We start from the raw sequence: 21,693 nt of genomic DNA, 5'->3' as shown, positions 1-21,693 counted from the left end.
CGAGGCATAGCCGTTATTATTGGGTTCTGCGCGCTCCGCCACTACCTAGCTTCAACTCGTTCGGACTGGAACCTCTTCCTGAACCATCTGTGTCTCTGGCCACTCGGCGTCCCTACACGCTGTCAGTTTGACCTCACTCTCTTATATTTTTTTTTTCCCTTGCCCCCTTCACTCTTTTCTGTATATTTGTCCCCATTCTCAACCTAGTACCGAAACGAGTGTGTCTCTAGATTTCAGTGCGTGGGCGCACTATTTTTTCCCTCTATGGATAACGTAAGTCTTTGTCCTCCACGCTTCATCGCCGCCTTCCTTTGTACCGAAAAGCAACGAAAATGCTTTCGCCTCGCTTCAATACTAGAAATACCCATCTGATTGTGGATTCCCTCCCTAGGTCCCAGATAATGAAATGCTCGTCGACGAATATGAGCAGTATCACAATGACAGGACGGATGATGTTGTTGTCTCTCGATCCGGATCGGAGGAGCCGGAGCCGGAGCCTCTTGCAAACGATTGTAAGGACTAGTTCTATATGATACCCATCTATTGAATCTGCCCCCCTTTAAGCTGGCCATGAAAGGTTATGCGTACCCCCGTCGCGGGGTCGGAGGTTCCATTCGAGGATATCTGATGACAGCATTTCCTCACCTGTTTGGGACGTCTTCTAACGCAAGCTTCCGGTACAGATGCAGCGATGATGGCACGAATCCTTCCTAAAGACCCAGAACTTGAAACCGAAGACGAGGCGTATCACACATGGCATATTAAAGACTGGCGCAAGTTGAAGAAGAAGGAACATGGACCGACATTCCACTGCGCAGGATTCCCATGGTGGGTGCACGACCTGGTCGCGATTTGGCGCTCGATCGTATGATTTTAATAATGGCGCATAGGCGGATTCTCTTCTTCCCATATGGTAACCACGTGGAGCACGCATCATTTTACTTGGAACATGCTTGGGACAACGAGCCACCTGAAAATTGGTACGCTTGTGTGCAGTTCGGCCTCGTCCTGTGGAACGTAAACGATCCATCCATCAAAATCTCTCATGGTACGCATGGCACCTATGTGTGAGATATGCTGTTTGCTGATTCGAACTAGTTGCTACTCATCGGTTCAATGCGGATGAGGGAGACTGGGGGTTTACCCGATTTTGTGAACTACGAAGGCTGTTCAACTTAGCATGGGAAGGCCGTGGAGTGCCTCCTGTACAAAACGATGAAGCTATGGTTACAGCCTATGTCCGTGTCGTTAAGGATCCAACGGGTGTCTTGTGGCACAGCTTCCAAAAGTATGCTATACAGAAAAGCTTTTGTCAGGAATGATACTGATCCCTTTTAGCTATGACTCGAAGAAAGAAACTGGCATGGTTGGATTAAAAAACCAGGGTGCCACCTGCTACCTCAACTCACTTCTACAGTCGCTATACTTCACTAATGCGTTCCGAAAGGTACGTGGCCGAGCACTTTACGCGTATTGAGTGTCTATCTGTTAACTTTCTTGAAGGCCACATATCAAATTCCGACCGAAGCGGAAGCCTCACGGGATAACAGTGCTTGGACATTGCAGAGGTTGTTCTATAATCTCCAAACGAGTGAAAACCCTGTTTCAACAGCTGAGCTTACTGCATCTTTTGGCTGGGAGTCGAGACAGATTTTTGAACAACAGGATGTTCAGGAACTGTCGCGCAAGCTGATGGAGAGACTCGAGGAGAAAATGAAGGGCACTCCAGCGGAGAAGGCATTGCCGGAGTTATTTGTCGGAAAGACGAAGACTTACATATCCTGCATCAATGTCGACTATGAATCCTCGCGTGTGGAAGACTTCTGGGATATTCAACTCAATGTAAGGAACAACAAGACTTTGGACGACAGCTTCAAGGATTATATTCAAGTGGAAACGCTCGAAGGTGAGAACAAGTACGACGCTGGGCCACCGTACGGTTTGCAAGACGCCAAGAAGGGTGTTATCTTTGAAAGTTTCCCCCCGGTCCTACATCTTCACTTGAAACGATTCGAATATGACATCAACCGCGACGCTATGATGAAAATTAACGATCGACATGCATTCCCTATGGAATTTGATGCCACGCCTTACCTCTCCAATGATGCTGATAAGTCAGAGCCGTGGGTCTACCAGTTACATGGCGTGCTGGTACACAGTGGCGATCTGAACGCAGGCCATTATTACGCTTTCTTAAAACCTACCAAAGACGGATACTGGTATCGGTTCGACGACGATAGGGTTACCCGAGCTACTGACAAGGAAGTCCTTGAAGAGAATTATGGTGGTGAATATGAGCTGGCCAACGGCGCGGCCGGCGTCAAGCAACCTTACACACGTGGTCTATCAACGAAGCGCTCCATGAACGCTTACATGTTAGTTTACATTCGGAAGTCAAGGTTGGACGATGTCCTTCTTCCCATAATGAAAGAAGACATCCCATCTCACATTGAGACGCGTCTGATCGAAGAGCGCGTGGAGCTGGCACGCAGGAAGAAGGAGAGAGAGGAAGCCCACTTGTACATCAATGTCGGAGTCCTGAATGAGGAGTCTTTCAAGTCTCACCACGGATTTGATCTGACGAGCCTTGACCTACCTGCTGGAGACCCAGCACTCCCGAAGCAATACCGGATACTTAAAGCTTTAAAGGTTGGCGAGTTTGCTGAGCAACTTGCACAAGAAAAGGGTATTGATGCCAACCGAGTCCGATTCTGGGTTATGGTAAATCGCCAGAACAAGACAACTCGACCAGATCAGGTTATCAAGGATCCAGATATGTCAGTGGAAGAGGCCTACAGCAGATTCGGCACTAAAGGGAATCCGTTCAGAGTGTGGATGGAGGTTGGACAGCCCTCCGCGGATGGAACAGTTTCTTGGCCAGACAACAACAACTCGGTGCTAGTCTTCCTGAAACACTTTGATGCCCCGTCGCAGACACTGTCGGGTGTTGGCCCCGTATACGTTCGCAAAAATCAAAAGGTAGCTGAGCTTGCCCCAACAATCCTCGAGAAGATGGAATGGCCTGCCGGTACAGAGTTCATGCTGTATGAGGAAATCAAACATAATATGATCGATGTCATGAAGCCGAAGCAGACCTTCCAACAATCTGAGATCCAAGATGGCGATATCATTACGTTTCAGAAATCGATCAAGGAAGCGGACCTACCTTCTACTGCCCTCTATCAGGATGCGAGACAGTACTATGACTACCTTTTAAACCGAATTAGCGTTACTTTCGCTCCGATAAAGGCTGGAGAAGGCGATGAGTTTACCTTGACTCTGAGTCGTAAGATGACTTATGACCAGTTCTCCAAGAAAGTTGGTGAACATTTGAATGTCGAGTCTACGCACTTGCGCTTCGCTCCTGTCATGGCAAGCACGGGGAAACCCAAGCAATTTATCAAACGCAACCCCAACCAAGCGAACCAGACGCTGTATCAAATTCTCAGTGGAACGATGACCGGTTACGGATATAGCATGCACCGTTCCGATGCACTGTATTATGAGGTTCTGGAGACAAGTCTGAGCGACTACGAGTCTAAAACTTCCCTAAAGGTGACCTGGCTTCCCGAGGGTATTACGAAAGAGGTAGGTCAACGAGGTTTTTGCCATATTGTAAATCAATGCTAACATTATATTAGCAAGTTGTGGAAGTCTTGGTACCCCGCGATGGCACCATTTCAGATCTTCTAAGCGGGTTGCAAAAGAAGGCAAACCTTGACGAAGATACAATCCGTGAAGTTAGGATCTATGAGACGCATGCCGGCAAGATCTACAGAGACTTTCCGGTGGATACTAAAATTGCCGGTATCAATGAGTTTGTGACACTTTATGCCGAGAGAATGCCCGAGGAAGAGGTTAATATGGGAGAGGGCGAGCGCACAATTAACGCCTATAACTTTGATCGTGATTTGAACAGGCCACATGGTGTGCCGTTCAAGTTCGTTCTTAAACCGGTTAGTGCACCTTATGAGTTAGGTTTGTGCTGCATACTAACGATCAGTAGGGTGAGGTCTTCAAAGAAACAAAGGAGAGACTCTCTAAGCGGACTGGCATCAAGGGTAAACAATTTGAAAAGATCAAGTTTGCCGCGGTTCCTCGTTCTCTATACTCGAGTCCGCGATATCTCGAAGACGGTGGGTCTATCAATCATATGTGCTGTACAGATGTAAGCTAACATTTTCATCCATCTAGATGATATCCTTTCCGACATTGTCGGCGATTCCGACGACCTCCTTGGTCTCGACCATGTAAATAAGAACCGCAGCTTTTGGAACAGAAGTGAATCGTTTTTCATCCGATAGAAGGAGAGTTCTGTGCTTGTGAGTGTATGAGATTAGTGCACAAATACCTTGCAATTAGCGGGAAATGCATATGGAAGTACGGTATGCTTGCACACGCAAACATGTTTACGAAGAGCTTTATAAAATCAAATGAATCTGTGGACACTCTGTTTATCTGGCTTCTACGTTTGTCTTTCCCATTGCTCTCTGTAGACGGGCGGATTTCAAATGTTATTATGATCATGGTTTATGAAGAGTTACTTCGAGGACACTAATTTGATGCATGACAATATGAACTGTTCCTTTAGATTCCTGTCATGAATCGAAAATAAAAACACAAATTGATAAAACAATGAGGCAACCTAACTTTAGTGCTCCTTATAGACCGCCTAGCTTTGATACTGTAAAGTGACATTCATACTCTGTATATCTCTAGACTGCTAAGATAGAAGCTAACCGCTTAGGGCTTGGGTCATAACTGTAATTTGCCAGTGCTACGTAGTTTGTTTGGTTTGGCATGTATCATGCAAACATGGCAAACACGGCGGAACACACAGCTGGCCAGAACTTCGACTCGCGCCTTGTGCTAAATCAAGACATCCCTGGAGAGAATCCCAGCTTGAGCTCCTGGCTCTCCACTACTTTACACAATGCGTTTCGCAGCTCTGGTGATAGGCCTTCTGGTCACTTTCGTTTCGACGGTGACGGCAACCGCTCTCACTTATAAACTCGAAGCCAACGAGAAAGCTTGTTTCTACAACTATGTTGACCAGAGGAACGCGAAGGTCGCCTTCTACTTCGCTGTGAGTGCCTTTTCACCATGCTGGTCTAAAGTATGAGGTAGGCAGCATGGATGTTAATGCTCTATGTCTCTCTAGGTCCAATCTGGCGGCTCTTTCGATGTGGATTATCAGGTGGTCGGCCCCGGTGAGAAAGTGGTCTTAGATGGAACCAAAGAACGACAGGGCGACTTCGTTTTCACGGCACAGAGCATCGGGGAATATAGATTCTGCTTCAATAATGAAATGTCGACTTTCGCCGAGAAATTGGTGGATTTTGAGATTGCGGTATGCTGGTGTTCTAGATTGCATCATTGTCTTTTTTTTCTACGTCATTGGAACAATATTGACTGGTTCTTCAACCAGGTCGAAAACGAAGAACGTGCGCAACTACCTTCCCGACAGGGTGCCAGTCCCGAGCAGGCCTCCGCGATCGAGGAGTCCGTTTACAAGCTTTCCGCCCAGCTTTCGACCATTTCTCGAAACCAGAAATACTTCCGGACCCGAGAGAACCGTAACTTCAGCACTGTTCGTAGCACAGAACGTCGGATCTTTAACTTTAGCGTCATTGAGGGCTTGATGATGGTATCGATGGCTGGATTGCAGGTCTTTGTTGTCCGGTTCTTCTTCCAGGGTGCTAGGAAGGGTACGTATTAGGGTGCTGCTCAGTCGCTTTTACCCCCAGCCCCACACCCATGTTTCCTTTATTCAGGTTGGTTATTCAATGCTAACGGGCAAACAGGTTACGTGTGATGAGCATGAAATGTGTCTATGTTCTTTGATTGAGGTGTCGCCTATTGTATCTACATCTGATTATAGGGTCTAGAATCTTTGCATATCTGTATAACTTGTTTCAATTTCTCTTAAAACGGTGGATCCAAGCATTGATGTAGCAAGGCCTGATAGTAATTAATTTGCGTCGATTGATGAACCGATTTGGCTTACTAGACGCTTGTAGTCGCGGTGGAGATAGCCCAGCCTGGTAGCCGGTTACTCCTCATAACACAGTGTAAGAGGCGTGGCTGCTCCTGATAGACCAACCTTTGACTTCTTGGAGCACGCTACTACAGAAAGTGGTCAATGCCATTCCGCGTCAGGTTTTGATCCGATGGTTAGCTTTTCATGTGTCTTCATGGAGTTGGTGGATTTGTACGTCATCCTCTGAGATATAACTTGCATATCTAGACATCAAAGGGCCTCACGGTAGTTACGTAAAGGCAGCTTTGAATTGATTATATTTCTATTTGCTGCAGGGCAGAGGAAAACAAGGACGTAGTAGGTATGACAAGAAGGGTAGTAAATACTCCAGCAAAATATCGTACCGACGTCACAGTAAATATATGATGTCTATTTTCACTCTGCAATCAATAATAATTGCCATGATTATCCTCCAGTGAGCATGGAGGCCAATCTCTTCCTCCTTGGCACATGAGAGCCAACCTCAGAAAATAGTAACGCGCCGAGGGAGGCAGGGGAGGGCCACATAAGCGAATGGAGCCCTAGTCTGCGTACATCATCCACCAGTTGTTTAGTAATACCCCTTAGGTTACCTAGGGACTAAGCCCAACTATACGGGTGCGTGAACAGCGTCGTGAATAAAAAGGAAGAATCATCCCCAGCCCTTGTATGACGTTAGAATGCAGGCCGCATAATGACAGTTGTTGGATGTTCAGAAAGCGTATGTCTCTTGAAGCCTCGCATTTTTGTTCATAGATTGATCCACCGGGTGGCAACATGTACGCTGATCGGGAAGTTTAGTCCGTCACTATTGGTTGGCGTGCAGGGGAGGGCTAGTGTCTGATGCATTCGGGATGATAGACGATGTTATGAGAGAGACTGAAGTCTGCTTAGAGTTCACAAGCCCTGCACCATGCATTGAGCCTTCTTGAGGATGTGTCAGCCGAATTACCTAGGCGCTTTTCTGACAGATTCACCCCGTATGCAACCTCGAAGGGACGCGGTGGAGTATCCCAGATCATCGGAATAGGTTTCCATATGACTTGGCGATGGGTCTGGGAAGGTTTGACTTTTGAGTGAAGAGGGTTGTGGATCATGATGGAGCTTTCATTGCTTATCCCAATAAGGGGAGACCTTTGTCCAGCTGCATACCCATCGTGCATACAGAAGAGACTGGGCGATTGGATGTTGTAGCCCGCAGTATAGTATTCGAGACCAACCAGGTATTATTTTTGATTTTTCAAGAACCGTCGACGCCCCTGACGTCACGGGCCCAACCTCAGGCACACTTTGTCCGCCATAACTACTTGCTCCTGAGGTTATCACACGAAAACATTCTTCTCTGGTGGAGTCTTTTTCATGGCTAGAACCCACTGGCTCCCTCCTACTGGCCTTTGCCTTCCAGCATCCAGAGACATGCATCATAAGCTCGGGCCTTTCGAGAAAAATTAAATCGTTTCACATACCATCTCGGTGACCACCACTGCCAGTTCCGTATACCCACAGTCCTGGGAACCGGTGCCGGGACTTTACATAGTAGTGGTGGCTGTTTCCATTTTTTACTTCCCCACCTTTCAGTTCTGAGCAAATAGTGTCGTCCTTCCGTCCCTTATGCCGATAATTACTATGATGAGCAGGGGCGACGCCTCGAGATTGGCAGACGGCTGATATCACACATGCCATAGTAGCTAATTCTAGACCCCGTCAATGGCATATCCAAAGTGCATAGCCATCCTGCCACTGTCATGATGCTCTGTTGTCGGGATAGCTGTTTCTGTCGTTTTGCGCTGTCATTGTTCATACGGCGCACATAGGTACCTACCTGCCTCTTTACGCTACTATTCCGGAGCACGCAAGAGACTCTCACGGAGACCGACTGGGTTACCCGTCACTGTCAGCACAGATCTGCAGGGGACTTTTTAGTAGTATTGACTTAGATCGACAAAGTCCACTGGGTTCTCCTGACCCAGTGATATTGTTCGGTGACTTCATCTTGCTTTGAGGAGGGTGGACGGGATTGACCATCTGGAGCTGCACCGACCCATGAGTCTGTGGAGAACGGTTAATTCCGATCGATTTCGGAAGTTATGTGCCAGGTGGAAAAAGAAAAGAAAAAAATCATAAAATGAATCACTGGAGGGTCATGAAAGCGGGGGGGAGGTTTTACAAGACTCTCCGAGTACTACTAAAGGAGAAAGAAGGTCAAGTCGAAGAAGCTCCTCGGACCAATGACATCATGGCGCAAGTGGAAGTAAAATGGAGAAGTGCCTTTGTCGCCGTTGTGGATCGGTGCCATACGCCTGACTGACCAATGTGGCTTCGACTCTGATCTTCTGCTTGTTCGCTTGTGATCTCATATCGCACTTGCTCTCCATACTCATCCCTATTAATTTGCGCCGGTTGAACAGTTTCAAAAGGTTGGTCTTCTATATCGGATCTTCAACCCTTGTTTGTGGCACTTTTGCATCGAGACTATTCACATAGGCACTCTTCTCCATCCAACTTCCTGGCTATTGTCTTTTACTATCATCCTCGTGGTGAAGGTAAGTGGAAGACTGCCGTTTGAGCTCTTTATCTCGCAGGAAAGTCAGCCGTAACGAACGCCACTTCCGACCTGGATCTGCGATGTCGTTGGTGCCGCCTCCGAAACGACGATTTTTCCCGCTGTGGATGCTCGCTGCTATCCTACATTGTGATGATGCTGTAAACTAACTGTTCCTTCTGAGCTAGCAACCATGACAACTTCCATGCAGCAGCCCGAAGCCGTGCAGCCTATAGTTCCCCCCGATGGAGGAGGGACAAGCCCTCCTGGCGACAGTCATCTTCAAATGAATCGCACGGTCAACCCTCATACGTCTGTTGAGGATTATAGCCGCGTTATGCTGGAATACACACACAACCGGATGGCGTCCTTTGCCGATTTGGATGCCGACAACGGTTCCCCCGTCAGTCGCAGCAGCAGAAGCAGCGCAGGTAGCGGCGAGAGCGGCGACTTGGCGGGAGACATGCTTCGTCGAGGCCCTGCACCCACCTCTGCAGGTGTCTCCCACCATGACTTTGGTGAGAGAGGTGGACGCAAAGCTATCAGAGATGGCGAGAAAAAACCATCCATCTAGAGAGACCACTCCCCGAGGTGCAGGAGGGGGTAATTAAACGTGACACTGGTGTCTCGTTACCTTGACAAAAAGGCACTGCGTGCCTTGCTGACGAGTTGACGATATCATATACAAGATTTTGGCGATTTGGGGGAGACACTTCGGTGTCTCCCGGCGTTTGATTATAGCGAAAGCATTCCTGCTTCAAGCGATATACACAGAGCTATGACGTACTCGAGTCGAGCTTGGTGCCTGTCCTTTACGTTTGGCCGATTTTGATATTTGTGCTCCCTTTGGAGCTTACCCTCTTCAACTGATAGATATATGCAACGGCGTCAATTGGTTCCACAGTCGGCATGAACAAGTCCACGTCCAGTGCTGCTCGCCCTGATGCACTGGCACAAATGCCCACTGGGGACCCGTCTTTTTTTCGGTTTTCGACTTCAACGTCGTTCGTTTTGCAGTGCTGGTCATTGATTTATGGCCTAGAACTCTGCCAATTTTGCTTGTTTTCTTGGCTATAGCTGTTCATTGTGTCAGGCTACGGACAGCTAGGAATCAACATATTTCGTCTTTCCTTTAACACCTACATAATCCTCTTTGTCTAGCAGTTTCAGCGGTTTTCATGTCCTGTACACTACTTGGTTTGGGAAGTTGATGACGGCAGGTTTTCCGTTCAATATACTCCGGTCCATCCACTATCAGCTGCAACCCTGGCAGGACAGTCTTAAGGAGTACTTCCACTGCATTTCCTTCTATCTTTGCCTTCCGCTCATCGAAATAGTAGATTGAGATTCGCTTTATGCAGGTACAAAATAGAATACTCGTGTACAGGTTTTGACTTGCCTCGGAAATTATATTCTCGTCACCCCTTGCATAATCCTATACCCCGTTTGAATCCGTATGTTGGTCGCGACGCGAATTCCTTGACATCTACTGTTAAAAGTACACCAGCGTCAAACAGTACAAACTGGCCATTGCATCTTCATTCAAAATGCTTTACGACGCAGGTTATCTATCACCTGAAGAGAGATACCCTAACCAATATGTTCATTGTAGACAAGCTTAGCATTCCTTTTCAGTCTAAATTTGACATGCCCCTACATTCCATGCAGGGTTGGACTGTCTAACTTGCTTATAGGCAACCAGACACGCGGATGTCAACGCATGTCGCGCTTATTATCCCTTGTTTCCTAGCCCCAAACATACGCGATGCTATAGCCGCTAATTCTAACCTGTCGCAAATGATCATAGGGATGAGCTTCATAATCACTTAAGCTTCCCTCTTTCCTCAGTGCTTACCATACTTTACTACCTATACGTCTATTCTTTACCAAACAGGCACTCAAATTCAGCGACTTTTGATCCTCCCCAAACCCCTATACGACCACAAAGCTAAGGGCAACGACTAACATCCACTCGGTCACAATGAATCCCAAAACGATACTACTCCTTTTAACCACAATAACCCTTTCAACCGCAATCCCCTTCTCTCAGCAGCAGACCCCAGCCTCAACCCCAACTAAACAATCCGCACACCCAGCGCTGAGCTCTATTGCTGCCTCTGCCTCTGTCTCACCAAAGGCAAACAATGGTATCTGTCCAGACACCCATCGGTCCAAACAATGTTGTCAGAGCATCGACTCCATCGCAGAGGGCATCACTAAGCCATTGGGCCAGCTTATTCCATTATTAGATGGGGCAACGGTAAAAAGTATCCTCTCGCTTGATTGTATGTACTTTTTTCTTTTATCTTTACGTGACTTCCCTTCAGTCTTTTTGTATATATTGCCGCGCAGCTGCTGATATGGTGCAACGATAGGTAAAGCGATGGCCGATACAGATCCAAACGAAAATTGTACAAAGGATGTCATGTGTTGTAATGGACAACCGGGGGACAAAGTATGGACTCTTCCTTTTTAACAAAAAGAGTAAGAAAAAGTAAAGTCTCAAAGCGAATGCTGACAAAGTTGAACAGGGAGCCGACCTATTCAAGGAATGTGAGTCCTACGATAAAGCAATGAAGGATAAACAGGAAGCTCTGGAAAAGAATAAGCAGCGGCCTCTTGAGATGGCAATGAGTTGGGCGGCTATGACTAGTTCGATGTTGGCGGCGTCGTCTGCTGCGGCGGCTTCTTCGTCTCCTGGGTTGGCTTCAAGCGGGGTGCATGCTGTGCCTACGGGTAATTAGGGAATATTTCTTGTATTTATAGTGGTTGGGCTGTGGGGGTAATCGACGTACAGGACTTGGTTTACCTGAGTTGGATTACAACTTTCGTCTCTATTCTAGTGCATCTGGTATTACTGAATGGATTCGTGTTATTCGTACATTGCAGATTAGATTCTTCTTCTCATGGGCTATCATCGTGCTAGCTTATTGTACATTCAAAATTACCTCCATCCACGACCAGGTGGGTAGCCATGCTGGTTCCAGCCTCTCCCGGAGTGAGGCGGAGGGAAGTGATAGGATCCGGGCGGCATTTGCTGCCCCTGTGGTACATGTACCGGGGGAAACTGCTGAGGAAACTGTCCACCTTGTGGTTGGAATGGGGGCGGAAAGTTCGAAGGGCCGTAGTTTGGCAAAGGTGGAGGCGGCGGTGGCCACGGACCCTGGTAGTTGGGTGGAGGTGGAGGTGCTCCTGGCATCCCTTGGGGAAATGCAGGTGAGCCTTGTTGAAAATGCATCGGTGGTGGTTGTGGAGGAAAGCCTGGGGGAGCAGCATTATTGAACTGATTGTGGTGTTGCGCGGGTATGGACCGCGGTGGCGATGGTGAGCGAGGAGAATAGGATTTCTCGCGTGAACGCGAGCGCCGGGAACCACTTCGGGATTGAGATGCAGAACGTGAACGAGAGTCGTACCGGCCAAATCTGCGAGGTGGAGTACGACTCTGGGACCTCGATCTGCTCCGTCTGCTGTCGTCGCTATAGCTATCACTATATCGCCTTCTCTTGCGAGGGCTTGGGCTGCGACTTCGAGAGCTGGATTTCGCATTCCTCTTCTTCATTTGCTGGCAAAACCCGCGAGACCACCCGTAGTATGTGTCACCGCTGAGAATGTCTCCTGTATGCTTGTCGCGTATGACTGTCTGGCCCAGCTCGTCTATATCGACTACTTCATCTTCCTTGGGCTCTGGTTTCTCGATTCCGTATATTTGATCAACGTCTTTCAGGAACGCTTTCAAAGCGATCACCAACTTTTCATCCGCTGGTCCAGCCAGGAATTGCAGTGGTTTGATCGAATCTGGACGAAGAGGAACAGTCGAGTTAGGAATGATGTGAGGGACAAGGTTGCCTGCGGGGAGGTCATAGTAAGGAGTAGATGGGTCGCCATGGGTAGATGGCATGATGAACGGTACATCCTTGCTCGGAAGCCGGTGGGCAGAGTCCGTGTTACTCTCTTCGACGTCAATAGAGGTCTTGACAGGACCCGACAACGCCGAGTTCTTGACCACCTCCCGCAACTTGTTGACATAGTCGCTGCCGTAGTAGCCATGTTGCTCCCATATATCCAACAGTGTATCTAGTCGTCTATGGTGCTTGGGGTGCTTCTCTCGGTCGTAGGAAGCAGCGTAGCCCAGTAATTCCACAATGTACGGCTGTAATGAACCGGTCAAGGTGGAAAAGGCGGCAGTCGAATCCAAATGATACTTGGTATGATGAAACAGGTCATTCAGCAGGTATAGTATGTGCAACCTTTTCCTCTTCGTAGAAATGGGCCGGGTTTGCTGTGGCTTGGCTGGCGGTTGCTGCCTGTCTTCGCTGAACGAACCAGACAGCGCAACCAGGTATTTGGCCCAAACATTCACTCGATTTGACGATGAGACAACGTACTCGAGAAGCCATTCTTTGCAGGTCTAGCGGCCGCGCCGAGTCACAAATTTAGTATTGCAGTGTATATCGGTACTAAGGACTCGCAATCAAACCTGGATGTTTGCTGAGGAGCAATGCGATAGCGCCCTGTCGAATGAGGTATGGAATGTTGTGATCTCGTCGCGCGGGACGGACGTGGGATCTGGGCGTAAAAGCCCCGCAGAGAATGAGGCCTTCGCAATGGCAAGTTGATGAGAGGTCATTGCAGGCAGCAGTATCTCTTTTTGAGGGTGTTGTTGGGGTTCTTGATGTCAATTTGGCTACGGAGTTGGAAGCGGTTCGGGTTCCGCTTATCACACGTGATCACTTCTATTTCCGTACTATTCCCTTTCCATCTCCTACACATTAATCATACATGGAATCAAAATCTTTGTGCAGATTGACTTTGATGCATAACATCATGTAATGCAGGTCAGAGCATGGTTATCCTCGTTGCGTCATCTGTTTCCTTCTCCTTTCACCTCCTACACGTGGAAAAGAATACCTGACTAGGTATACAAACCCAGCAGCAGTCCCACAAAGCCAGGAGCTACTTAGATAGTTCCTGCGCCTACTTCTTCTCGGGATGCCTTTTCGATATCCACAACGCCTTATGTGGAGCGTACTTCTTGAGGGAAATCGCTATTGAGTAGGCGACATTGCAGATTTGATATTGTTGCATTGCGTTCGCCTCTCGAGCGGGTCTACAACAATAGCTTGACACGGCTCAGCATAAGAGGAAATCTCCGCTCTATTTTGCCCGTTGATCAATGTATCCCCAACGGGAAAGCGGGATTCTCGGCAGCCTATAGTAAACCCAACTATGAGCAGCTGCGAAATGTACTGTATTGCAGGGGGTCATTCTTCCAGCTAAGTGTCCAAAGTGACGTATACAGGAAATCTCTGTGAGCGTTGCGCTTGTGATCATAGGATATCAGCAAGGTAAAACGAACCAATTGCGGTAGTGCCGATTATGAATGATCACAGTGATGATCGGCAAATTGCAACTCCTTTAAAATCATATACCCTACGTGGTCTTGAAAGTGGATACTACTTGTAACCTTTAGCTTTGCCATGTGGCTCCCTCCTGAAGTGGGAGCTTATACACTGTATATGGCGGTTAAGCAAGAAATACCAGAAAGTGAATGTGACTTTCCAACTACCAAGGAGAGAATGTGAACAAGAGACTATCAGCTATGTTTTGGTTCATAGCGGATCCCATAATATGGCATTAATCTCTGTGAAACTCGCAAGGCTACGTTAAGTGTGCTAACAGCAGACTATCATTGGCACTGTGTCACTCGAAATAGGCAGGGAAGAGCATTGGAGTCTCCAGCTGTTATATCTACATGACCATGCTGGGTGGCATCAGCATATTCAGGTCCCCAATTTTACTCCCGCTAAAATCCTGTGCTATTCGTTCTTGCGTGCAGTCGCGTTGAACTGATTGAAGATAATCCTAGGTTGAAACATGTGAAGATCAAGTATAGCCCTATATCTCCCCTACGTATTTCCCTTTGAGGCTCCAACGGCTGGCTTCGGCTCTAATCCGACAGGAGCGGGTTATATTGGGGTTCATGGGCCGGTGGACATGGCTGTGCAAAAATTCTCAGCTACTAAAAGGATCTGGATAAGTTATGGGACAGGAGATACTAGTCGCACGGTCTAATGGCCCTATTGAACTAGTAACGTCTCACTAATAACGGGAAAAGCTTGGCACTTTAACCGCTCCACTGGACCCTGGCCATTGGGATTACCCTTTCCGTTAAATCGCGAATCCTACAATGCATGTCTTGAATGTATACCTCTTGGCATACTCCTGTCCGTCTTCTTTAATTATAAAAAAATCTTTTTTGTGGCGGGTAGCGGAAACAAGTTGAGGAGATGATGGCATTCATACTGAACCGTTGATTGATTTGCCTGCTCAAACAAGAACGCATTCACATATATTACTGGCTACGCCTCCAACGCAGTGAGCCACGAGTTACTACTGAGTAGAGAGCTCGAATTGAGGCTGATCTCATCGGAAACTTCTCTCGGAAAGACAAGAACGCACAGGGGTCGTCAGGAACACTACTATTCTGGCTACTTTAGCGTTGCCGCTTAGTCTCTGAACTACCTATGTAGTATGAACGGCCGAAGCATCCGTTGTCCTGAATCAAAAACATGCCAAGGATTAGTCCACCACGCTATCGGAGAGAACCACTGAACAGTCATCACACCGTATGAGCTACGGATAGGGGATCTGAGTAGAACTACATGAAAGGGGAAGATTTCTGTTTTGGGGAACTAGACGACGCTTAGCTCCTCTTATAGCTGCGAATGCCTCTCGGGCATTATGTTCAGCACGCAAAGATTCATCTGTACAGCTGGTCCCGGCTATACTGATGCTGTTCCTGTCAGCTTGAGTATTGTAGCCATAACCGCCGCTGCGACGCTGATTTAAGACCGCCAGGATGACAAACTTTCTTCGTTTTTGGCTCTCTTTCAGCCTTTTGGTCACCCTTTCGCTTCAGCAAAGCGCGCCCTTAGTATTCCGCGATTTCGAATCACCTAAAATAGCTGGAAAGCAACTCCTAGTGAGAGGTGCACGATATCACAATGAGTCGCACCATGTTCATCTGGAACCTCAAAGGAAAGATTCTTTCCATTGGACTGGTATGTTTATTTGTTCAGCGACCAAGACTAAAATAATTCAGGGCGTCTCTCAACTTCTAACCTCTACAACAGCTTCCCAAAACGGACAGCCCGCTTTCGCCGAATTTGCTGTAGAAACCGATGATGACACAAGCGTTGTGTCCATGGAAAGATTCAAATCTTTGCTGAAGTCAGTTCATTGTACCAATACTAGTATGGCTGTCAACTTCAAAAACCAGAAGTCATTCGAATACACCAAGCGTGCATGGAACTGGGTCAATGACATTGAACGAAACACCCTTATTGTGGTCGCCGGAACTGGTCAGTGTGGATGGAATACACATAGAGTACCCTTTGCCGTGTCAAAAATTGAGTTTGACGATCACACCAAAACTGCAAATTTGCAGGCTCGACGATCAGAATGGAAGGATGTTTTCCATTCCTTTGAGCTTTCAGTGGGCAGAGTGGCTAAAGAAGAAGTGCACGATGCATGTGTCGCGCCGCAGCACATAAAAAGAAAAGAGCACCAGAGAACCATGACCATGAGTTTTGATCATCCGTGGAATCTTCCTCAAAAGGACTTTTCTACTCCTGAAGATGCCTTCTCTCTAACTTTGTCGTGCGATCAGTGTGGCACCAAAGGAAGCTTCGAACTTGGCTTCTACCTTAGGAACGAAAACCATATACCCAAGGCCGCAACATTCACGCTTACACCTCACGGCGTGTCTGCAAGAATAGGGCCCAAATTGACATTAAGTGGAGACTTGACCGAAGAATACTCTCAGCAGTTCGACCTTGCGAAAATACCAATATACGGGTATTCAATCCCTGGTGTCTTAGATCTGGGGCCGGAAATTGTCTTTAGCTTTGGTATCAGCGTGGGTCCGGTCGCTGGTTCTGCGTCTGTTTCCTCGGGGATAGACATCAGCCTTCTGGACTCTGCAGAGCTCAAAATTGACCTTCTCTCACCTCATGTAGTGCACTCAGGGTGGACCCCCCAAGTTCGTACTGAACCGGTGAAGGTAGATGCTCAGATTGAAGCCGGCATCAATATCCATGCCAAAGCTGCGATCCAATTAGCCGCTGAGGCTCTTGGTATGTATAGCTGATATCATTCATCAAGATAAATACTGACCGAGATAGGCCATGGATTTGCAGCAGGAATCAACTTGAAGCCTGTTCTAGGGGCTACATTATCTCTCTCTGAGTGTGAGTCGTCGCCGTGTTTGATTCTCTTCACGTTGGCTGACAGATATAGCAACCGCTGGGGTCTGCGCGAAAGATAAAGAACACCATGTTTTTGGTGTCCATGTGGCTCCCTCGGCTGGAGTTAGTCTTAACGCGGAGATAACGAGAGCCAGTGACAAGGGGAATCCATTGGCAAAGCTCACGATTGCTGTAAGTTGTACACATGCACGAGGCATTGCTAAGATTGCTAACAATTAGTAGGATCTGAGGGAGGCCATACCAGACGCGTGTGTTGGTTTCGGTCCGATTGTTGCCAAAAGCAGCCTACCAGCCAAACGAGATTCAAGTGGGAGGGCGAGCAGCCAGTCCGATGCTGATTCCTTATCCACAGCATCTTCTTCTTCCCATGTTCGTCGCAGGCATCACAAGAGACATCATCATCACGGTAAATGGCATTGAATGCTTGCTTCGCATTGTGTCAATTATATCAGTGGAGACCAGAATCTTCTTCCTTTCTTTTCACACCTTCTTATCCTTCTCATATCTCGACTCTCGCTTTAATCCTATTTTCTTTTCGTGTACATATACCAATTTTTTTTTGGAATAAGAATCACCACAAAGAACAAAAAAAAAAAAAAAAAAAAAAAAAAAAAAAACCTCCTGTCTTGTCACCGTGTCTATTGCGCAGTGGTGCTTGTAATGACATTAGCTGTCTTTGATCGTCTCAGGCTGTCAGGCCCTTAAGCTTCCCCCTCGGCAAGGGTCCACTGGAGCTTGATTCCGTAGTGGTGTGATCGGTGGAGCACAGATCCATACTACGTAAGTGTACAGCAGCTCCCTGAAGTTCATGGCAGTTTGAGAGTGTCTGCTTTCTTCAACCCTGGTTCAGGTTTGCAACCTTTCTGGCTCACAGCGTCCATTTTAACTTGACTCTAGTAGTTAGTTGAACAATTGAACCTGATGCGCCATCATAAAACCTCTGCCCTTTTTGTACAGCGTTTCTTTCTTTCTTCCCTCCCCCCACCCCCCTTCAAGAATGATGACTTGAATATAGCTTTTCCCTGACATCTAGGTCGAGTCATAGATATGAGGTATAATATGGTCTATCCGCTGAGTTTTTGGATGTTTTCTCCATAGATATATATATATATATAGCTTCATGACAGATAGTATGGACTCCACGATAAGCACGTAGCATGGTGAGTTCTTCCGAAGGAGTCAATTAAAGTAGTGGTCAAAGCGGAGCTCTACTTTTCACGATAATATTGATTTAAGTGGGGGGGAGCGATACTATGCCCTACATTTCTTCTAGACCTTCGGCGGTCTACTATGTAAAGGTACCTGTGACTTTTTCCCGGAAACGGTCAAGCACATTTATGTATAACACTGTTGAAGGAATACTTCAAGTATTATACTCGGTTGCAGATTAATGAGCAGCTGAGGAAACAACTTCTGAACTATGAAGTTCTGCTCCTTGTGTTGATTGCCGCACGTGAAGAGTGAAATGCCTTAGAGGCTGCTTAACATTGGGAGTAGATCCACTACCTTAAGTTTTGCACTTAGCCCTTGAATCCAGCGGTTCGTTATCGGTTATCGTTGGTAAGCTCGAGGGTTAAAGGAGTTACATCTAGTGCTTTCCAGCATTGTGGGGCGAAGGGAAATCCCTACTGGTGAGGACCCTTTTGAAGCTACAGGGAGTTAGTTGAACGATCCGAACAATTAATCAGCTGGCTGACGAGTCATCCAATGTCTATTCCGTATACCGTACATCACGCCAGAACGAAGGCTTGGTCTAGCTTTCTCAGAATAGGGGTATGTTGGGCCTGAGAGATACCCAGCTTATCTTGGCATTGAAGCTTGGGAAACAATTTCAAGGTTAGTTGTTGACTCATTGATTGGGGAGTCATCAGGCAGACAAAAGGACTTCGGCGTCCGTAGAGCTGCGGCCTTCGGATGGGCAACTGCCGCCATCAGAGCACTTGATGACGAACCCGATGTCAGGTTCAACCGTTCAACATTTAGGCGCTGCAGGTATCGAATGATGAGACGGAAACGCAACTACCGCGATCACCGCCCGTGTTCCTGGACTCCATCGGCCCCGCAGTTGGATTTAATCGTCTGTCTTCGGAAGTGTCGCGACCATTTTTGCCCCTCCATGGCGTGAGTCTGCACATCACGGAATTCATTCACCGTTAGTTTACGTAGTGGCGGTAGCTTGTCCACCCCACTAGTTGAAGTCTCGAGAAAGAAATATTCTGGCTGCTTGTTATTATTTGGTGTGGGGTAAGGACTATGTCTCAGCCCTTTAGAGTGCAGTAGTATATATAGTGTACAATGTACATGTATACATACTTCATTAATACTCTGTAATTATTGTAAAGTGACTCTCGGGTTGCTCTTCCGACCCCCGATAAGACGCTGGGTATGGTAACATCCGTATCGTTGCCGTGTTCTGTTTCTTTCTTTACCCATAGCATCATTTCCTCGAGTGAAAGACCCCGCAGAAGAAAGTCCCCACTGGGTCACAACAAATCGGCCCACTCGGCTCAGGTGCTCAAATCTATAGGGACTCAGTCAATACACCCATCATTGTATCACTCACCCTCTTATATAAGTAGTAGAAGAACCCCATCCCTTGTCCTTTCTCAGTCCTAATTAAAGTTGGATTTAAAATACTCGTGACCACTACCAAGACTGGTTTCTGTCTATTCCCCACTACCATCGAACATATCGGCGTTTGCTATTAGATTTAGAACTTCACAACTTCGCTACACCTATAACACACGACTAGTATACTAGTACCCTGCACTGCAAGATGGCTATCGCCGTTCGGTTCGTCCGCCCAACTATCCGCCATTTCTCTGTTCGCCGTCCGCAGCCAGACACTCGCACCTCTCGATTCGTCACCACTTCGTGTCTCTTCTCGGCGGTGGTGCTACCATTTGTTCCTCCAGCCCTGGAGAGCTCTCGCGCTAAAAATACAGACGGTCCCAATTGCAATAAGTATGTTCTCGACTTGCCCATACTCTGGTACACAGGAACTCGGTTGCTGATTGGCTGACCTTTTCTCCCTAGGCCACACCCGCCGCTCTGTTTCCATGCCCGTTAATATGTCGTCTCGGTTACCATCCCCGAAGGGGGAATCTGTCATCGGTACCTTGACATGCATCGGGACATTTTCCGTATTATCACCAACCTTCTGATGTTACGACCTTTCTTTTTTCCCTTGGCTTTGTTATCACCATTCCGGGTGGACTTGCAATTGGTGGGCGTACTGGCGTTGATATTCATTACACCACAGTATGGAATCCGTGGTGTGAAGCGCATCTTCTGGGACGGAGTTTGCTGGCGTCGTGCTCTTTTTTACTTATCAGTATTACCCATTTCTAATTTTGTTCTCTTGGCGGGTCTGTATGATTGCGAACATCGGGGACCTGCATACCCTCTCTATCAGAGAAACGATGCATACATGCATCCTCACCACAGCGACCATGCCAACTCGATCGAAAACAAATAACCCATGCTCCCCTCTGGTAGGGCAGCGGAGTGATGGTGTTGCTGCAGTGCAGAAATGAACCATGACAGTTTTATGTACCTTACACAAGGGGCAATTTTGTCGAGTCTAATTCACTGGATGAATGTCCAAATGAAAACAACATTTTGATTCCCTAGCACAACCTGCAAAATATATACCACGAATCCCCGCAAACTTCGCAAGCTTTAAGAAGTCGAGCAGCTCGCAAAGTATATAATAGCACGATATGATACAAAGCCATAGCACACTCTCGACATGCGCATATGACGTTTTGCCATCTCTATTCTTCAGGGGAAAATTAATCCCCTCTACAAGCCCTTACGTATAAAAGTGAACGCGCTCAGCTGAATCGATTGCCTCGGGGAGGTCGGAACGGTTGAGCAGCCTCGTATTTTCCTTTCTCCAGCACCCGGTCTGCTTCGGATTCGGGCTCGTGACGAGTTGGGGCAGGATCGTGGCTGGCCTCTGCGCTTGGTGAGGCTACATCGTCTGCTGCGCTCTGGAACTGCGCCATGTTGGCCCGTTTCAAGCTAGGGGATTCGGACGGGGTCGGGACTTTCTCGTTGTAAGTCGACTGGCGTCGGTACTCGGCTTCCATCTGCGCGAGCTTCGATTTGCGCTTGTTCTCTGCTTCATATCGAGCAGCTCGGTCCGCATTAATCGATTTCTTAGCGAAATAATAGGCTCCGCCGCCAGCTGGTTATCGAAGTTAGTCGTGGAGTACTTGAGTGCAATTGCTTGTCGTGAGACATGGGGCGCTTGGGAGTCCTCTTACCGACGCAGAGAGTACCCCAGCCTACCCTGTGTGCCGACAGCAAGTCAGTAATCTACGTTCCATGTCGCCCGGAAATTGTGAAGCTTTGCAGGTGGTCTCCCGCTCACCAGGTAGATCGGATCTATAGATTTCCCAAAACACTGTCAGCAAGCCTTCGTGTCTCGTCTGTTTGCAGTTTTCATGGACCTACCGTATTCATTTTTTATTATATGTGCGGATACCGAGATTGGGCAAAAAACAATCCTCAATTGAAGAAAGTGAAGACGGAATGGAAACTACGTCAACACTCGGCCGAAGGTCGGCAAAGCTCGTTGCTGTGCCACCGACCAACCAGCCTCCACTTCCGCCTTCGCCACAGCTTTTTGCCTCAGGCTTTAACAACATCGGAGTAAAGTCATCGATCTCATCGGATTACATCTGATTTTCATCTCCTTCACCCTTCTCTTGCCCTACATCCCCTTCAGCCCCCTTATCGCTTCCGGCTTCTTTCAACTTTACATCAGCTGGAAGATACTGCTCGTATTACAAAAAAGGAACCTTTAGATTTGCTTGGAACTTTGCTGAGGCGCTGGTAGCCTCGGGGTATGCACACTC

At 47.6% G+C, this 21,693-nt stretch overlaps 9 protein-coding genes across 9 annotated transcripts; 6 read left to right on the top strand and 3 right to left on the bottom strand.

Moving 5' to 3' along the window:
- The first annotated feature begins 16 nt into the window (after positions 1-16).
- F9C07_2283748 (ubiquitin carboxyl-terminal hydrolase) lies at positions 17-4,845 on the top strand. Its single transcript, XM_041292184.2, has 10 exons — positions 17-273; positions 392-512; positions 684-828; positions 891-1,048; positions 1,099-1,288; positions 1,339-1,447; positions 1,504-3,588; positions 3,642-3,956; positions 4,007-4,136; positions 4,195-4,845. The coding sequence occupies exons 1-10, from the start codon at positions 265-267 to the stop codon at positions 4,302-4,304; spliced, it is 3,372 nt and encodes a 1,123-aa protein (XP_041146511.1). The 5' UTR covers positions 17-264; the 3' UTR covers positions 4,305-4,845.
- On the top strand, positions 4,846-5,960 carry F9C07_2283747 (membrane trafficking protein). The gene is made up of 4 exons (XM_041292183.2): positions 4,846-5,086; positions 5,162-5,350; positions 5,429-5,708; positions 5,805-5,960. Exons 1-4 carry the CDS (start codon positions 4,934-4,936, stop codon positions 5,813-5,815), a joined length of 633 nt encoding a protein of 210 aa, XP_041146510.2. The 5' UTR covers positions 4,846-4,933; the 3' UTR covers positions 5,816-5,960.
- A 2,794-nt stretch (positions 5,961-8,754) lies between these two features.
- On the top strand, positions 8,755-9,135 carry F9C07_10664 (uncharacterized protein; the record flags this gene model as incomplete). The annotated part of the gene is made up of 1 exon (XM_041285987.1): positions 8,755-9,135. The coding sequence occupies one exon, from the start codon at positions 8,755-8,757 to the stop codon at positions 9,133-9,135; it is 381 nt and encodes a 126-aa protein (XP_041146509.1).
- Positions 9,136-9,318: 183 nt separating this feature from the next.
- Positions 9,319-9,741, bottom strand: F9C07_10665 (uncharacterized protein; the record flags this gene model as incomplete). Its single annotated transcript, XM_071507468.1, has 3 exons — positions 9,319-9,366; positions 9,419-9,555; positions 9,705-9,741. The coding sequence occupies 3 exons, from the start codon at positions 9,739-9,741 to the stop codon at positions 9,319-9,321; spliced, it is 222 nt and encodes a 73-aa protein (XP_071366551.1).
- A 98-nt stretch (positions 9,742-9,839) lies between these two features.
- Positions 9,840-11,405, top strand: F9C07_1568948 (uncharacterized protein). The gene is made up of 3 exons (XM_041292182.2): positions 9,840-10,846; positions 10,937-11,016; positions 11,093-11,405. Exons 1-3 carry the CDS (start codon positions 10,543-10,545, stop codon positions 11,303-11,305), a joined length of 597 nt encoding a protein of 198 aa, XP_041146508.1. The 5' UTR covers positions 9,840-10,542; the 3' UTR covers positions 11,306-11,405.
- A 100-nt stretch (positions 11,406-11,505) lies between these two features.
- On the bottom strand, positions 11,506-13,188 carry F9C07_2232902 (uncharacterized protein; the record flags this gene model as incomplete). Its single annotated transcript, XM_041292181.1, has 2 exons — positions 11,506-12,969; positions 13,039-13,188. 2 exons carry the CDS (start codon positions 13,186-13,188, stop codon positions 11,506-11,508), a joined length of 1,614 nt encoding a protein of 537 aa, XP_041146507.1.
- A 2,232-nt stretch (positions 13,189-15,420) lies between these two features.
- On the top strand, positions 15,421-16,710 carry F9C07_2068717 (uncharacterized protein; the record flags this gene model as incomplete). Its single annotated transcript, XM_071508742.1, has 1 exon — positions 15,421-16,710. The coding sequence occupies one exon, from the start codon at positions 15,421-15,423 to the stop codon at positions 16,708-16,710; it is 1,290 nt and encodes a 429-aa protein (XP_071366550.1).
- A 2,894-nt stretch (positions 16,711-19,604) lies between these two features.
- F9C07_10670 (uncharacterized protein) lies at positions 19,605-19,898 on the top strand (the record flags this gene model as incomplete). The annotated part of the gene is made up of 2 exons (XM_041285983.1): positions 19,605-19,792; positions 19,865-19,898. The coding sequence occupies 2 exons, from the start codon at positions 19,605-19,607 to the stop codon at positions 19,896-19,898; spliced, it is 222 nt and encodes a 73-aa protein (XP_041146505.1).
- Positions 19,899-20,465: 567 nt separating this feature from the next.
- On the bottom strand, positions 20,466-21,354 carry F9C07_2283739 (uncharacterized protein). The gene is made up of 4 exons (XM_041285982.2): positions 21,290-21,354; positions 21,207-21,220; positions 21,100-21,125; positions 20,466-21,020 (listed from the first exon to the last, which is right to left on the bottom strand). The coding sequence occupies exons 1-4, from the start codon at positions 21,296-21,298 to the stop codon at positions 20,665-20,667; spliced, it is 405 nt and encodes a 134-aa protein (XP_041146504.1). The 5' UTR covers positions 21,299-21,354; the 3' UTR covers positions 20,466-20,664.
- Positions 21,355-21,693: the final 339 nt, after the last annotated feature.

Source organism: Aspergillus flavus, chromosome 4 (genome assembly GCF_009017415.1).
Source record: "Aspergillus flavus chromosome 4, complete sequence".
NCBI lineage: Eukaryota > Fungi > Ascomycota > Eurotiomycetes > Eurotiales > Aspergillaceae > Aspergillus > Aspergillus flavus.
The sequence above is the reverse complement of the archived record's forward strand: the minus strand, read 5'-3'. Positions and strand labels throughout refer to the sequence as shown.

What these genes read in the sequence shown, in the direction of transcription:
- F9C07_2283748 (XM_041292184.2), top strand. An exon ending in TTGTGGCACAGCTTCCAAAA is followed by an intron (nt 1,289 to 1,338) that starts GTATGCTATACA and finishes GATCCCTTTTAG; the next exon opens with CTATGACTCGAAGAAAGAAA. An exon ending in TCACTAATGCGTTCCGAAAG is followed by an intron (nt 1,448 to 1,503) that starts GTACGTGGCCGA and finishes ACTTTCTTGAAG; the next exon opens with GCCACATATCAAATTCCGAC.
- F9C07_2283747 (XM_041292183.2), top strand. Translation starts at nt 4,934, where the DNA reads ATGCGTTTCGCAGCTCTGGTGATAGGCCTTCTGGTCACTTTCGTTTCG. An exon ending in AGGTCGCCTTCTACTTCGCT is followed by an intron (nt 5,087 to 5,161) that starts GTGAGTGCCTTT and finishes ATGTCTCTCTAG; the next exon opens with GTCCAATCTGGCGGCTCTTT. An exon ending in TGGTGGATTTTGAGATTGCG is followed by an intron (nt 5,351 to 5,428) that starts GTATGCTGGTGT and finishes TTCTTCAACCAG; the next exon opens with GTCGAAAACGAAGAACGTGC.
- F9C07_1568948 (XM_041292182.2), top strand. Translation starts at nt 10,543, where the DNA reads ATGAATCCCAAAACGATACTACTCCTTTTAACCACAATAACCCTTTCA. An exon ending in AAGTATCCTCTCGCTTGATT is followed by an intron (nt 10,847 to 10,936) that starts GTATGTACTTTT and finishes GTGCAACGATAG; the next exon opens with GTAAAGCGATGGCCGATACA. An exon ending in ATGGACAACCGGGGGACAAA is followed by an intron (nt 11,017 to 11,092) that starts GTATGGACTCTT and finishes AAAGTTGAACAG; the next exon opens with GGAGCCGACCTATTCAAGGA.
- F9C07_2283739 (XM_041285982.2), bottom strand. An exon ending in CTGGGGTACTCTCTGCGTCG is followed by an intron (nt 21,021 to 21,099) that starts GTAAGAGGACTC and finishes TTCGATAACCAG; the next exon opens with CTGGCGGCGGAGCCTATTAT.